This window comes from Onychostoma macrolepis, chromosome 09, assembly GCF_012432095.1.
Source record: "Onychostoma macrolepis isolate SWU-2019 chromosome 09, ASM1243209v1, whole genome shotgun sequence".
Classification (NCBI taxonomy): Eukaryota; Metazoa; Chordata; class Actinopteri; order Cypriniformes; family Cyprinidae; genus Onychostoma; species Onychostoma macrolepis.
In genome coordinates this window covers 29,238,084-29,255,679 of record NC_081163.1, presented here as the reverse complement: position 1 = coordinate 29,255,679, position 17,596 = coordinate 29,238,084, and the positions used below count along the sequence as shown (strand labels likewise).

Here is a 17,596-nt window from a genome sequence, read left to right as displayed (position 1 = left end):
GGTTCCTAGTGTTTCTTGCATCAAAAATTGCACCAAACAAGTTAATCTGTTGGCATCCATACTTGTTGTTCACAGCCATGAGACTCTAATGTTGCTTCAGAAGTGTCTCCTGTATTGTATATTCACAGAAAAGCCAATTAGCGATACACTCCAGCATTTAAACGCAGTTGTGTCGCTCTGAACACTTCATGTATGTATATGTGGCCTAAATATCTAAATTATAATATTGACTGGTTTGGTATGTGTTTGAAGTGTGTGTTTGTCTAAGAGTTCACACACTTCCTGTTCTTTCATACAGGTACACAAAGAGCCTGTTAACCGTCAGGTCATTCTGCACCTCACTGGCTCTCTTTAAGCACACTTACACCAGCCTCCTTATTTTTACATCAAATATTTGCCCAAATGGTTGCATTCTTGACCTTTCAGTGCAGCTCTGTGAATAGCATATGTAAGTTTGTTCAGTTGAGTTTCGCTCATGTGAGAGTGCTCACTGGTTTGCCACACTGAAAGAGGGTGAAGTATAGTTGACAAACAACAAGGAAAGAAAAACAGGGTTCATTACTAATATTATAAGATGAAGGGTTATCATGACGCTCAAGACTGTGTTATCATGCTGATGATCTGGGGTTTTCCTTAACGGTCACAGTGTCTTGGATCCGCCCTCCAGCCCACCCCAGTCTCCACGTCACACACAAACAAACACAATTTCTCCATCACTCTGCTTCTACAGATACAGTCGACACAGGAGATCCCACACACTTGTAGGGGGGAGGAAATCTGGTTATTATAGTTAGCTATTCATTTCTGTGGGGAAAATTAAGTGGAATTTCTGGTAAATTCAGCCACTTTAATAATGAACCTTTTAAATAAAGGTAAAAAAAGAAAGTTTTTTTTTTAAGCTTTACTGTCATTCTGGGTAAAGAAGCTTTGAGCTTGTGACTAAATATGAGTATGTCTGCATGATTTTGTTTAAAGTTGAATTAAATGTGCAAGTAAAAAATAAGTTAGATGCCATCAATAAGTGAGATAAATATCGCTGGCTTTGTTTAACTACAGTACAGTAGAACTGCAGTCTGGTAGTTCTCTAGTGTTGTTGTTTGAACATAACATTTGTTTTAACATATATTCACCATATTTTAGTTGGAGCAGTTTATTGATGATTGATCAAGTATATATTTATAAAGCTATCAAACTCCATTTAGTAAGTACACTCAGCATTGTTTCATCTACTGTATTGAAAAAAGCTGTCTAAAAATCTATTAGACCAAAGTTGCTTAATAATTACCTGAAATAAATTCTGATAAATTAAATCTGCCACTGATATACACATAAAAAAAGAATATATTTTAACATATTTAACATAATTATGCTTAGAATTATGTTAAATTAAATTACATTACATTAAATTGTTATATATACAGTGCCCTCCACTAATATCGACACCCTTGGTAAATATGAGCAAAGGCGGCTGTGAAAATAAATCTGCATTGTTTATCCTTTTGATCTTTCACTCAAAAAATTCACAAAATTCTAACCTATCATTGAAGTAAAACAATTGAAAGTGGGGAGAAAATATCATGATGAAATAAATGTTTTTCTCCAATGAATGTTGGCCACAATTATTGGCACCCCTAGAAATTCTTATGAGTAAAATATCTCTGAAGTATATTCCCATTTATATTTACATTTTTTTAGCATACCAGGATGACTAGGAGCATGAAATTGTCCAGCCATGGCTTCCTGTTCCACAGGATTATAAATATGAGGAACACAAAGGCCAAATTTGTGGACCTAAGAATATAGGTCTGATGTGCAGAACAAGATTGTTGAGCATCACAAAATAGAAAGTGGCTGTAAGCAAAGAGTTAAAGCATTGAAAATCCCCATTTCCACCATCAGGGTAATAATTAAGAGGTTCCAGTCAAATAAAGATGTTAAAAATCTGCCTGGAAGAGGACGTGTGACTGTATTGTCTTAATGCACGGTGAGAAGGAGTGTTTGAGTGGCTCTCCAAGGACCACAGCTGGAGAATTGTAGAGAATATTTGAGTCTTGGGGTCAGAAATCTAAAAAAATATATATATAAAATATCCCCTACATCACCACATGTTGTTCGGGATGGTTTCAAGGAAAATTCTCCTCACTCATCCAAAAAAAAAACTCTAGCAAATTCAGTTGTCAGACACGACTGGAACTTAAAATGGCACTGGCTTCTATAGTCAGATGAAACTGAAAAAAGAGCTTTTTGGCAGCAAACACTCAAGATGAGTTTAGTACAAACAGGGATAAAAAAGTACCCCATGTCCACGGTTAAATATACTGCTGGATCTTTAATGTTGTGGGCCTGTTTTTCTGCCAGAGGTCCTGAACATCTTGTTCAGATGCATGGCATCATGGATTCTATCAAATACCAACAGATAAAAAATCTAAACCTGACTGGGCCATGTTTGGATCTTCCACCAGGACAACAATCCAAAACAAACATCAAAATAAACACAAAAATGGGTCACTGAGCACAAAATGAATCTTTCACCATGGCTGTCCCTGTCCTCTGACCTGAACCCTACAGAAAATGAGTGAGGTGAACTGAAGAGAAGAAGTACTAACATGGAGTTGTGAATCTGAAGGATCTGGAGAGATTCTGTATGAAGAAAATGGTCTCTGATCTCTTATCGGGTGTTCTCCAAACTCTTCAGGCATTATAGGAGAAAACTCAATGATGAACCTCAATTCCAAGCATCATGTTTGAAGGAAACCAGCTCTGCTCATCATCTGCAGAGTACATCCCAAAAGTAAAGTGTGCTGGTAGCAGCCTCATGCTGTGGGGCTGTTTTTCAGTGGCAGGGACTGAGGGACTCGTCAGAGTAGAAGAAAAGCTCAATGCACCAAAATATAGAGATAGCCTTAATGAAAACCCAGTCCAGAGCATTCAGAACCTCAGACTGGGCAGAGGTTTCACCTTCCAACAGCACAATGACCCTAAGCACACAGCAAGAGTGGCTAGACAACTCTGTGAATGTCCTTGAGTGGCCCAGCCTGAGCCTTGGCTTGAATCCAATCAGATATTTCTGGAGAAACCTGAAAATGTGCGTCTGCCCCCATCCAACCTGACAGAGCTTGAGAGGTGAAGAGGTGAGGAGAAGAATGGCAGATAATTGCCAAATGCTGATGTGCAAAGCTTGTCGCATCATACCCAAAAATACTTGAGGCTGTAAAGGTGCTTCAACGAAGTACTGAGTTAAGGGTTTGAATACTTATGCCATGTACTTATTTCATTTTTTACAAAGTTGTGACAGTTCTGTTTTTGCTTTGCCATTATGGTGGAAGGAGTGTAGATTGATGTGGGGGGGAAAAAGTAATTTAAAGCAGTTTAACAAAAGGCTGTAACATAAAACATGAAAAATGAAGGGATTTGAATACTTTAGCAAGGCACTGTATGTATATATTTATATTATATAATTTGTAAGTAAAAGGTTCTTTATAGTGAAAAAGGTTTCGTCAAATTATTAAAATGTTCCTTATACTAAGAAAAAAAAATTTATTTTGAGAACTTTACTCTGAAAGTTTCTTCCGTGAACCCACAATGTTCTTCAACTGCATTGTTGTAAAAAAAAGAATTTAAAAAAAAACTTTTTGGAAGCTGTATTTTGAAGATTGTTGTGAGTCCAGGGTTTTTATTTTGGTTCAGGTTTGGCCGATTCTAAGTGCTAAAGATGCTCTTTCATGTATTTGGCCTGGTCTTCAAATATGAGATCTTCTCTGTTAAAACTGTTACTGTAGAGAGTGATGGAAACATTCCTGTCCCAGACTCCAGCTGGCAGGATTCCTCCTCCAGGATCTGTGCCATCTCCATATTCTCTCAGTCTGTCGACCGTCTCGTCCCCCTGCTTCATTTTACTACTCTCCCTTTGGTCCTTTATCTCTCCCTCCATCACAGCGCTCATATTTTCTGCTCTTTCACACCATTTCATTCGGCCTCAGTCAGAGGCCTTTTGTACAGCATTCTTGTTCCCAGAGGAGATGAGCACTCTGTGAGTTAGCTAGTGTTGTCTTTCCTCCTCCCTCTGTGCATTAATCAGCTCATGCATTACCCACAACTCCCCAATTCTCTTTACATGAGTTACGAGAAGCCCTTTGACTGTGAATCAGTTTCTCCTGCTGATGTGGCTGCCGTCACACGTCCAAACATAATCAAAGGGCTGAAGCTGGCAACTGCATGGCTTTCAGTTACATTACATTTACGACGTCCTGTGAAACATCCCATTCCTCTCAGCTTGTTAATTAAAAGCACATTGTAAACATCAGACAGGATACGCTCATTACATGAATTTAACCTCATCAGTACACATTGTCTGTAGAGCGCAGCAGCGAACGCCCGTCATTTTCTTCATAGACCTCTTAAAAATCTTTGGTAAAGATTCTGAGCAATAACACATCAAACCAGCCAACTCCAAGATTAACAAACACTGACTTGGTGCAAAATGTATTTAAAAAATTAATTAACTTACTGTACTTATTCCATAAACGATGATGTATTTGGATCATAAACAACAGGCAAATATATTAAAATATTGCCTGTAAGTCGTGTAAAAAATATCTAGTTTATTGCTAAATATTCCAAGTATATTCAGTTTAATTATATATTTGTGCTTTTTTTAATTAAATAAACTGACATGTACAGAGAAACATACAATTTCTGCTAAAAATCCAGCTTTGTATCAGAAATAAATGGCATAAAAGTATATAAGTATATTCAAGATATAAGAAAGTTGCACAAGAGGTTTCTTTCAAAACATTACAAAACTCTTACCAACCCCAGACTTTGGAAGGGTGATGTAACTGTTCCACAGCAGGTTTTTTTGACAGATGTTAGTTTGCTGTGATTGTATGAAGGTGAATCTGTGACCATCTGTTCACACCTGGTCTACAAAAATCATGTCGCTACAAATAAACTGAACCTCAGACGCTCAGTGTAAACAGCGTAATGGAAACATCATCTGACTTTTGAAAGAGTCTATTATGACTTCATACCGAGTTGTCAATCATCTTGCCCCGATATCTGAGAACAGCACATCACAGCTTTCCATAATTAAATGGATAATATCTTATGTCAGATATTTGGAATTTTGTTTTTGAACCTGTACAGTGTGTATGTACCATATGTCTACAGGCAGTGTGGTCCTGTGGACTAGATTAGATGACAGGACATGTGCACCAGGATGCATTGGGGCTCAGTACAGTCATGCAGGGAATGTCTGACCCTGACGTCAACGCCGCTCACTGATCTTGCTCCATACATGTCCGTCTGTCTGTATGTATTTATAAAGTGATATGTGTAGCTTCAGTGATGCAGGATAAAGAAATGATGTGTGTCTGACAGGAAATGAGTGGATGCTTTGACTCACCCCTTACACACACATCACAAACCACGTACTCCCAAAGAGAGAGACGCGTCAACTAGAAATATCCTTGATCTAATACTGTCTGAAATCTGAGACGGTGTTACACATTATTAGAGACTTACATTTTCATTTATTTCATTAAATGGGTGCAATTTAGAATTAAAAGTAATGTGTTAATGCAGGATTTGTTAAAGGGATAGTTCACCCCAAAATAAATATTCTGTCATCATTTACTCTCCCTCAAGTTGTTTCAAACATGTATGACTTACTTTCTTCTGTTGAACAACAAAGATGATATTTTGGAGAATAAATATAAGATATTCATAGTTTTCAGAAATGCTAGATGTAAACTTAGAATTGTAAGGGAAAATCAGAATTGTGAGACAACTCTAAATTCTTTTTCACTTGCATTACTTAGTTTTTTTTTTACAATTCTGATTTCATATCTCAGTTTTGAGTGTATTTCTCACAATTCTGAATTTTTATGCCAGAGTTTTATGTCAGAATTGAGAAAAGTTGCAAACAAAAAGTTGCAATTACATTTTTGTATTTATTTTTTTTTTAATCTTGTGGCAGAAACAAGTTTCAATGCATACCAAAGAAATAAAAATGGAGTCTGTAAGTTATGTGATTCAGGCTTAATTAAATGCAAAAGATGAATCCTCGATGTTAAATGTCTAGAAAAAAAAACACCTAACCAGAATGTTTGAAGAATATCAATAGAGTGCTATACAAGCACAGTAATTAGCACAGAAGTCTTAAAGGGACAACACAGCTTGTTTAATTGTAATGGTCAGACAGAAAACTGAAAGAAAAAACTTTAAAATGATTGTGTAAATAAATTATGAATATTTTTGGTGCAATCTTCATTAATGTTATAATTAAAATAAAATAAAATGCTACAAAAGTATAAAACATATGCATTCAGAGCTGTCTGTAGATTGGAGTGTTAAGATTAGACGTGGACCACCATGTAAGGTGTGTGTGATATGCATGTGTGTTTGATAATACAATGTAACAGGAGCTGGTCATGTGATCAGCTGGTGCCTCTGTGTCATTTCTGTAACACAGACCACTGACCAGACCTGATTTGACCAGTTTTATGTAGTCTGAGGAATCTAAGTAACTCAGTCAATGAAGAAAGCAATGGCACAGCTTTCTTTACAATCACTGCTTGAATGTACAGCAGGATTTTACTGCTTCTTTTGACACACTCTAACATTTAAAGAACCACCTCCTCTCCTGATCTTAGGTCCTCTCTTAAATTTGAATTTAGGTTATATGGCATGATTTCAAGGCAAGTGAGAACTTGTCAGAGGGTTTTGTTTTGCAAAATATGAAGCCAAGTTTTGTGGTTTATGATTGCAGAGCAATGTCACAACTTTACTGATTATATACTATACATTTTAAATGTTATAAATCATGATTTTCAATGTAACAATTACGTATGCCATTGTCTGTTGTAGCATTGCTTTTGCTTTTTTAGTGATTGCATTCACTATTTTTGTGGGAAAATTCTGTAAAATAGATAATAAATTCTGCGATCACTCCACAAAATCCTATCCATTTTTGTTGAATGTACAGCTTAATTACTGTGATTTTCTGACTGTCCAATCTAACAGTGTTGCTCCATTTGCCCCCGAAACAGTTCCGTCATATTCTTGATCTACTGTACAGCAGTTCTCCTGATAGTCGTTGTCATATATCTGCAGCGTGTGTAAAGCAGGATTGTGAAACCCGTGAGATCAAGTGAAAACTTGGCGCTGATGTAATGAAGGGGTTTGTGGGCTTGCTGGGCCTCCTGTGGTCAGTGGCTAGTACAGCGTGTCTGACTGCATTGTCCTACTCGCTGTGTGGGTCTCCTGCTAAACGCAGTGGCCTCTCAGCAACCAAGCTGGGACATTTCATTTCAGAAACAACCTCAAAACACGGGCATTCTTCACATTCCAGCCTGGGCTCCTGCTCTGCCCACTGGGCTGCTAGAAAGGGCAGTGTGGCACTGCTCCAAGACAGGGACCAGTACCTCTGGCTGGATGCAAATACACCAACAAACTGATTTTCTGATATGTGTTCAAAACTAAAGGCAGCTGCCTCACTGTACAGACAGTCAATTACTAGTCAGCATTTGCTTTTATAATCACATTAGCTGCTAGCCGTAATTGTTCTACATTAAGTGAAATTAGATAAAAAGCTTAAATTAGAGGCTTGAACTAGTTAGCAATGATGACCTATTTGCTTTGATGTGATGTGTGTCATTACTGCTCCATAATTTAAGTCTCCTTTACATACAGTGACCTCAAAAAGCAGAAAAAATGATGAAGAAAAAGTGACATTAGTTTTCAGATGTCGCTTGGTTTAGTATTTTCTAATGCAATGAAATTTAAAAACATTTTTGGCCTCTGTACACTTGTCACTTCATGCATTTTCTCGGATCAGATAACCAGATCAGATAATCTCCATTCACACTTAGCCACACAAATGCATATGGAAGCGGATTGATCTCATTAATAATTCATGCAAAAGACACAATGCACACATGCGTATCCCAGTTCACATGTGTGAAACTCAATTAACGTGCACGAAAAAAATATATATATTCACAAAAACCAATTCACGTGAACAAAATAAGAATATATATTCATAAAATATGTTTCACAAATGCAAAACACAATTATGTCCCATCGGCACGTGTGCAATCGTGTCTTTTGCGTGAATTATTAATGAGATCAATCTGCTTCCACAAATGCATGCGTCATCAGCACTGGTAAAAGAATTTAGCTTTCACCACTTTTAATGTAGATGACAAGATGATTGTGTGTTGAACATGTGGAGATAGCACAGACTGAAGATGTGATGCCGAACAGTGAGTTTCTTTTGCGTTAGTTTGCACATTCTGAAGACAGATGCTCATCTCCTGCAGGCCACATCTGTGGAGATGTACTGTGTGTTCCAATAGCGCTGTGTTTCCTGAAGTGGTGTTTAGATTGCAATCCATCCCGAATGCATTTCGGAGGGCATTTACCATCTGGGTCTTTTGCCATCTGATAACTGTCCGATCAAAGAATACACTTGATGCAGTAAAGCATAAATTGGCTCTTAAAATGTCTATCCATCAATCCATCAATCCATCTATCCATCTATCTATCTATCTATCTATCTATCTATCTATCTATCTATCTATCTATCTATCTATCTATCTATCTATCTATCTATCTATCTATCTGTCTATCTATCTGTCTGTCTATCTGTCTGTCTGTCTGTCTGTCTGTCTATCTATCTATCTGTCTGTAATGTCAGTAGGGTTTTGTGAGTGTGTGTGTCTCATCTTTGTGCTGTTAATTCCTGGCTAATCTGATGCCACGTTGCGCGCACACAAATCTCCTTATCATAAACTGAACTGTCACTGATCTTCCGTAGAAATGGGAAGCGATATTTTTCCCCACCGCTGTCCCTGCGCTACCCCTCCTTCAGACTAAACACAGGAAAAGCATCAAATCTCAGAATGCAACAATTTGGCAATGTATATAGAGCACAAGTCTTGTACAGACATCTAAAATGATTTATCATTCAGCAATTATCTGTAGTCTTAAAGTGCATCTTGCTGGTGTGGCGATTCTGTACATGTTATTGCCAAACGTAGTTAATCTCTCTATAAGCCACGTTCATCCTGAGCATCTGTAAGCCATCTCTCTCTCTCTCTACACACACACACACACAGAAATGTTGAATGTGCATGACCTCATATCAGATTGAGGCATGTGTGTGTAGGTGTCAAAAGTGCTTTGAGTATAATCTTACACTCACAGAAAGGCTCTACGGTTTCTTAACATCCTGTATTAAAACAGCAGTCACGCATACAAACACTGACTCAGACATACAGTAGCATGGACACCAGATCTGTTTGAAATGATGTTATGTCTTTGAATATTTAGACTGGAGGAATTTATTGCTGAAGATGCTGAATCTCTTGATCTTTATCACTGGGTTCTTGTTAAAAGCGAAAGCTGACAGACGATGGAACAGACAATGGAACACAAAAGGGGATATTTTGACCACAACATGAACTGCCTTAGCATAGAAAGGTCAAATTATCTGGTATTTTAAGAAATTTCACACAGTCGTGAGGGTCTAGAGTGCTCTCTGTGATGTAATTTCCCGTTTTTATTTCTGTTTTTCTGCAATTTGTTAAAAAGTAATAATAACAAACTCATGCAGTTTTGGAATGTCATGAGGTTCACTGATTAAAGTTAAAAGCATTTAAAGTTTAATTCTTGAAGCATGAGAATTTTTGTGAATTTTCACACAGGGCAGATCTTTCCTCTGCTTGTTCCAAATTCTCTGTTTACTTCAGCTGTTCCTTTCAGAATGACTTGGCAAAAACATTTCTACTCATCCCCTACAAGTGTACTTCCTTTCAGTGTGCAGTTTAAAACAGGAAGTGTCATAAAAAGCTCAGTGACTTAATGTTCATTGACCTTATGTGACCTTGCCTATAGTCAAAACATCCAGGATCATTGCATAATGAGAAATGGCCTTTATATTAATAGGAGGCAAAGGAACGTTCTGGAACACTAAGTGTCTGTTCTCTCACAGTCCAGCTGTGCTGCTATCTCTCTTGAAGACACAATCACACTTCAAAGTGCTGCTCTCGCGACAACTATGAAGCCTTCATAGGAAGTTCTAGCAGTTATGTTCAGACTGTATTTGCACACAGCAGGGGCTGTAAAGGAGTGTGTGGAGGTCATGAGAAAGCCGCAACCCTCCGGATGGGTGCGTGGGTATTAAAAAGAGGCCCAGTGCTTTATGATATTAATGGACTGTGTGAAGGAAGATCAGAGAAATAAATAGATAAGGAGACCTGCTTCAGAGAACTTCAAGCCTTAGGAGACAAACATGTCTACACACAGATCACACTTTAAAATGGGGATGGGGTCTTGCTCACAAGCAGTGATGTCTCGTGTGATAGTTATATATTATTTTACATTTTTGTGCTCCATTGAGATTTTTTTCTTCCATCTCTCTGGATTTCTAACATTTAAAATAAACAAACTTTGGCATTGTCAGTCAGTTTGCGACTTGTTTCCTGCCAGCTCTTCATGAAAATCAACATTCAGTTGCATGATTCATTGTTTCCTGCAATTGTGATTCCAGAATAAATACATTTTTGACACTAAAAAGTCAGTGTAAGCACACTTTTTCCTTGTAAATGGGGCACTTCCTTTGCAAATGACTCTAGATAGGTAATCTATCCCGAATTTCATTTGGAATATAATCATTTGACTGAATATGTGTCTCGCATGCCAGTTTTTCCACTGAAGATCAAAAGAGTGAATGTTCAGATAATATTTCATCAAAGATCTGGTTTTGAAAGCATCTTTTTGTTGCAGATCACCATTCAGAGAGACAGTGGCCAAGATGTCAGCTCCCCCAAACACGGCAAGATTGACCCCAAAAATGCCCCTCATGTAGGGGGGAACCAGTGGGCTGGAGGCACAGGTACAGTAAACCACATCCCATTGCACTGTGTCAAAAGGTGGATCACAATACTTCTCCACTTATTTTTCACCCTAAATTGCAGATTTTTAAAAAATACAGTAGTGTAATCTAGGTTTATCAGAATAATGAGAATCACTGTTCATTTAATAGCAAGTGGTCGGGGTTAACTGTTCTGCTTAAAGCAATAGCACACCCAAAAATTGAAAATTTACTCACCCTCGGGCCATCCAGGATGTAGATGAATTTGTTTCTTCATAAGAACAGATTTGGAGAATTTTAGCATTACATCACTTGCTCACCAATGGATCCTCTGCAGTGAATGGGTGACGTCAGAATAAGAGTCCAAACAGCTGATAAAAACATCACAATAATCCACACCACTCTAGTCCATCAGTTAACATCTTGCGAAGCATAAACCAGCATAATTGTAAGAAACAAATCCATCATTAAGGCATTTTAACCTTTAATTATCGCTTCTGGCCAAAATACAGATCCATAATAACGTAATCCATAATAACGCTTACTCCAGTGAAAATGTCCATCACCTGTTGTCACATCAAAATCCAACAGCATATTTGTTTACAACTCTTTTGGACTGTTCTTGTAAATGGTGGCTGATCTGTGCATATTTCTCTCGTGATTCAGACGAGATGGCATTTTCACTGGAAAAAGCAATATTATGGAAAGAGGACTCGTATTTTAGCCAGAAACAACAATTTAATGTTAAAGACATCTTAATGATGGGTTTGTTTATTACATAACATGCAACTTTACACTTTATACAAATATTAATTGGTGAATTGGAGTGGTGTGGACTACTTGTGGATTATTGTGATGTTTTTATCAGCTGTTTGGACTCTCATTCTGACGGCACCCATTCACTGCAGAAGATCCATTGGTGAGCAAGTGATGTAATGCTACATTTCTCCAAATCTGTTCTGATGAAGACACAAATGAATCTACATCTTGGATGGCCTGCCTTTACTTGTTTTTTTATAACTGTAAAAGAAAAAGAAAAAAAAAACAGGCAAAAACCCCCCGCAATACTCCTAATAAATAGGGTTAATTTTTCATCTAAATCACACTCCTTTAAGAATATTAATTTGAACCTTTAGTTTTTAAGTCTCCAGTTATTGTGCACAGACCCCAAACAATGTCAGCACACAGGTTTTTTTGGGGGGGTTTTTTTGCATTTGCTTCCTTCATTCGTCAAAAAAGTATATCACTTATATAGGAACTCAACATAGTGCCTATATGTTTGTGTAGGCGGCAGAGATACAGCGGGTCTTGGAGGGAAAGGAGGCCCCTACCGTCTGGATGCCGGACACAAAGTTTACCAGATCTCTCAGGCGGAGAAAGACGCCGTGCCCGATGAGGTGAAGAGAGCATCAAGGGAGATGGCGGAGAAGGTTTTTAAGCAGAGGTACACCCATCTGTCTCTCTCATTCATCACTCACTCAGTTCAAACCCTCACAGATCTCTCCAAAAAGCCTACACTTGACCCTGTGTGACCTTTACCCTCTGCTCTGAGTGCTTGTTAATCTCTCCAGATATTCTGCAGTGCTCTGTCAATGAAGCTCACACTCTGTGCTTGTGAAAGCATATGCCTGTATTCATGTGTGAGGTTCTGTTTTATAATGTACTGAGCTGCCCGTGTATGCAGTATATGCATTAGTAATGTATATGTCCTTTGATTAAAAGGCAATCCCATAATGCACTGCATTGAGCTCAGTAAAAAAAAAAAAAAAAAAAAAAATATATATATATATATATATATATATATGTAAGACAGGGTTATTATAGTTATAGTATTTAAAACCTTTTTTTTTTTTTTTTTTTTTACTTGAAATAAAATAAAATAAAATTCATCTAGTTGCCAAGACTGCATTTCTCATTTTCATTTAGTTTGACTTGCTGTACAAATGTAAGTTTAAAAAAAAATGTAGGGCTGCCCTTGACTAAGGATTTTTCTGGTCGACTAGTAGTCATTCATTTTAAGCATTAGTCGACTAATCGCATGTTTATTAATAAACCATTTAAATCATTATAATGAGCCTTTAATTGCCTGTACATTTAAGCACACGCTCAAGCTTGCCACAGTGGATCAGCAGAAGTAATAATTATGAATGTGTCAGGCAAAAACAGTAAGGAGACTGCATTAACATTTTAATAATTTGATGAACTATGCTTTCTTTGTTTTCGGTTTAAGAGATAAAGTCGGCGACACTGACTCGTCATCTCTGCAGTAGTGATGCGCCTGTATGCATGTTTCATACGACTTCATCTGAGAATATTTGTTTTCCATTTGAATTGGTTCATTTGAAAGTAGACATTTCGCTCATCAAGACATGAACCTGCATCAAGTGCAATACTATGCTTTAAAACATACCGGAGATACTATTATGAGTGGCTCATAAAAAAACAGCATGTTCCAGATCACAGAATGGACACTACAGAGCTCTTCAGATATCTCAAATATGCATCCTGTGAACGCTGCGATTCATTACGCTGCATGAAGCAAGTGAGAGTGTATCGTCATGAAGGAAGCCTCTGTTTGGTCCAGTGGACTGCACAAAGCTGCACAAACACACACTTATAAACTTAATGTGATGCATATTTGTTAGTCATACTAAATAAAACAGGTCATATTTCTGTAACCGAATTTGTTTACAATAAATAACCATATTCGTGATCCATAAATCCAGTTTGTTTTAATCTCATACATTTTAAAGAAATTAATATTGCTTACTCAACAGCTAACCGTATTTGAATAGTTCATACTTTTTAACTGAATAAATGTTTTTACAATGAACAGATTTTTACTAAATCTAAGCAATTTAAATGAAAGCATTTTGAAAAAAAAAAAAAGACTAAATTAAGTCAAACAGATGCAAATATTTAATAATAAACTATGCCGAGTTATGCAGTTAGGCCTAAATATTTTTGGTGTGTCCTTTGCTTATTTTTAAAGCTTATTTTGTTCTTAAAGGGGGTTAAATAGGCTTTTTATTGTTCTTTTGAAATTAAATGGTTTTACTAAAGTTACAAAAAACAACTTTTTCAGTTCTGAGAGTTAGAGAGAGGACAGAAAATGCTCACATAAAACTAAGTTTTTTGATGCAATAAACCTTGAATAAGATTAGGAGTGGACAAACACTAGGTAAGTGCAGAATATGGCCATTGAAATTAAATTTAGTGAGAAAATCAAAGCTTGTCTTTATCTTAAACATCAGAGGCTGAAGCAGAGGAATGCAGCTCAGTGTGTTCTGTGGGGAAGAGTATTTGAGCAGAACCCCAATATAGACGAGCAGCTTTTGATGGAGCCTCTGAACACCATACCTGGGTCATGCCTATCTTGCATGACCGCTTCAACTCTGAAACCTTAACAAATCAATATACTTGTGCAGTAATTCAAAGAAGATATTTCTATATGGCAGACTTTCAGAAATATGCTCAAATCAAGATCAGGCACTTAAACCTTTATAATTATGACACAGAATTCTAACTTATAACTGAGGGCATATTACAAAATACCAGTATTAGCAATTAAAAATAACTATGAAAAAAATTGTAATCACAGTATGTGTTTTTCTTAGCAACTACAAAAGCAATGAAATGAATATGATTTCCTTTTGTACTTAATTGTGTGTTCTTTTCTATGCATATAAGACAGGGTCATGAAACGCATAGCAGGATGTGTGGACGTTCTTCTGTAATGCTGTTAAATTCTTTTACTCTCGGATGGTGTTTGTTCACTTTGTGGTGCACATTGTTTGATCTGCATGCTGTCTGTCACGTTCACAATATTTCAATCTCAGCTGACATGGCTTGTGTCAGGGGTTTCCACAGGAAGAGGAACTTTATCTACCTTTTTTGCAAGTGTGTGTTACACCCCAACAACTTCACTTTGTAAAAATAATCTTTCAATTTTGCTGAACTATCATGTAGGAAAAGCTGAATTTGTTATTAATAGTTTGGGGTCGGTAAGATTTTTTAATGTAAAGAAGTCTCTTGTGTTCACAGAGTCTGCATTTATTTGATCAAAAATACAGTAAAAACAGTGAAATATTTTTGTAGTTTAAAATAACTGTTTTCTATTTAAATATGTTTTAAAATGTAGATTATTTCTGATCATTACTCCAGTCTTCAGTGTCACATGATAATTCAGAAATCATTCTAATATGCTGATTTGCCGCTCAAGAAACATTTTTTTATTATAATCAATGTTGAAAGCAGTTCTGCTACTTCATATTTTTGTTGAAACCATGAAAAATGAGTTTTTTGGGATTGCTTGAGGAATAAAAAGTTTAAAAGAACAGCTATTATTTGAATTTGAAATCTTTTGTAATATCATAAATGTTTTTACTGTCACTTTTGACCAGTTTAATGCATCCTTGCTGAATTAAAGCATTCATTCTTTTGAAATTCTTACTCACCCCAAACTTTTGAAGGGTAGTTTATATAATGAAATAATTTGGGTGGCATGATAAGGGCAGTGTTTTACTTTTTACTTTTACATTTTTCAGAGCAGTTTTCTAAAGTTTGTGAACATCCCTGATTTTGCTCCAGCAATAACATTAACTATTGCTTCATTCCTTAATTACTTGCATATGCAAAAACACATACTGGGATATTTACACCCTGATTCAACCCTGAACAACCCATCGGCTATTGTTTTCTTGTTTTAACCTTAAATTTCGTAATTTCCAAATGGGACAAGATAAATCAATATATATTTATTTCACTATTATTACAGTTTTGCTTCTCAAGTAAATATATCTTGTTTTGAAGCGATATATATATTTTTTTGCTGCGAAATAAATACTGTGTAGTCATTAGGAACAATAGTTTCTATTTCTATTGTGAAAGTGTAGCAGTGTGTTAGTCAATCGAGTGAAGCAGAGCACTTTTTCACTCTCATTGGCTGCAGGTCCACGCTGGCCAGCTCTCTCTGCTCTGTGGACAGGTTTGGAATTCAGGAGAAAATAGCAGCAGCAGTCTGTCCTCTCTCCAATAACACTGTGCAAAGAATGTGAGCTTCAGAGGCCAGACAGGAAACCCACAGCCTGTGCGTGTGTGAGGAAGAGAAGCACAGCAGGAAGAAGGAGAGCGATAATACCACAAGAGAGAAGAGAGATCGCTCCTTACGTGTTGCATTATCTTTTGTAGCACAGAAACCATCACTTCTGTGACATTTTTGCACCAGGTGCTGATGGAGAGTTGAGGGATGATTTCTTTTGAAAGGAAACACAGTGTCACAGTATTTTGAGATAGGGCTTCAGATCACGCTGTCTGGTCTGATCTCACGCCTGATAGTGTCGTGTGAGCGCACCTGAGCTCTTGGGCAGCTACGGTCTAGACGCTCTTCACACTCGGTTTCCTCCTCATGACATCAAACGCATCTCTTTAACGCACACACACATTCATGCAGGCACATCCTGGGTCTGAGCAGAAGAGCAGGATTAACTGTAGAATCCGTTTAGGGATTATTGGCTTCACCCCACCTGTGCGGAAGAACCCACCCCTGCTGAGGGCTGTCCATCAAATGACTGAGGGAGTCTCACAAAACAAGGAACATGGACCAACTGGCCGTATTTCACCACAAAATAAATAAATAAAATAAAATGTTTGTAAGGTTTGACAGCAGCGCTGGCTTAGTCAGTCCTTAAAGTTTGGTTTGATACTATTAGCTTTTCACTGTATTTGCAGTTCTGGTACAGATTACAAATTTCACCTTAAGACAAAACAATAAAATAATCAAATGTATGGGCATTTTAAATTCCATTTATTTGTTTGTTTATTTATTTAGTTAGTTATATAGTTTGCAATTTTCACATTTTAAAACAATTAAGCACAACCCCTCCTAATTCTCATTATTTTAATGCAAAATTAATTTAAAAAGAAAAAAAAAATTGATGTAATAAATATTATTAAACTATGAAATTATTTGTATGTGTATTTATACATCATAATAGTATTTTATTTATACAAAATACATTTTAAAAATTACTACAATATTTTCCCAGTTATAAAAATCAGCTGAAAATTTAATGGGAATTACAACAAACAAACAAATAAATGTATAAATACTAAAGAAGAAAACATGCTTAATTGTCATTAAAAAAAAAAAAAAGTCCATCTCAACCAGAGGGCTAGGGCCTGCTAGGACTTAACAGTAGTTAAATTAATAAATTATTATTCATATTAAAATTTTAAAAATTAAATAGTCAGAATCTAAAAATGCTTTTTGTCATAATTACAGAAAAATATCAACATTTTTAATTTTAGGCTTCATTAAAGGTATCTTGTCTCAAATGGGGGTGGAGTGGGGGTCCTTCAAATATTATGTCGGGCAACTAGGGGCCTTCAAGCCAAAAGGTTTGAGAACCACTGAAATAAGCTTTGGTTTGTTTGTTTGTTTGTTTGTTTATTTTGTTGAATTGTGAATTGGACATATTCTCTTGACATTGGTGCAGAAATCCTCATGGGTGACTAGTGACCTGGCCGAGCTCTTAACCCCACACTGATGAGGCTGACTGGGCTTTGAGCACCTGGGTGTGTGTTGTGTGTGTGGGTGCTGGTGGTGGAGCTGTAGGGACTTGCCCCAAGAGAAATGTTTATCCTACATCTCCTACTCTCAAGTGTGTGTCATTCTCTATCTTGACAGCTGTACTTAATGTGTGACTAAACAGAACCTCT

General features: G+C 36.8%; 1 protein-coding gene across 6 annotated transcripts in view; it reads left to right on the top strand.

Annotated features, from left to right (window-relative positions):
- Positions 1-17,596, top strand: part of vwa8 (von Willebrand factor A domain containing 8) — a 126,786-nt gene that overhangs the window by 84,402 nt on the left and 24,788 nt on the right. For 5 of the 6 annotated variants that reach the window (XR_009272791.1, XR_009272792.1, XR_009272790.1 and 2 more), the window contains 2 exons: positions 10,789-10,897; positions 12,164-12,320. Coding sequence is in view for 3 of the 6 variants with exons in the window: in XM_058786843.1 (XP_058642826.1) it covers positions 10,789-10,897; positions 12,164-12,320 (266 nt within the window). In the remaining 3 variants the exon portion in view is untranslated. Of the gene's footprint in view, positions 1-10,788; positions 10,898-12,163; positions 12,321-15,827; positions 16,531-17,596 lie in introns of those variants that run through there. The other variant, XM_058786844.1, reaches the window with a different exon arrangement.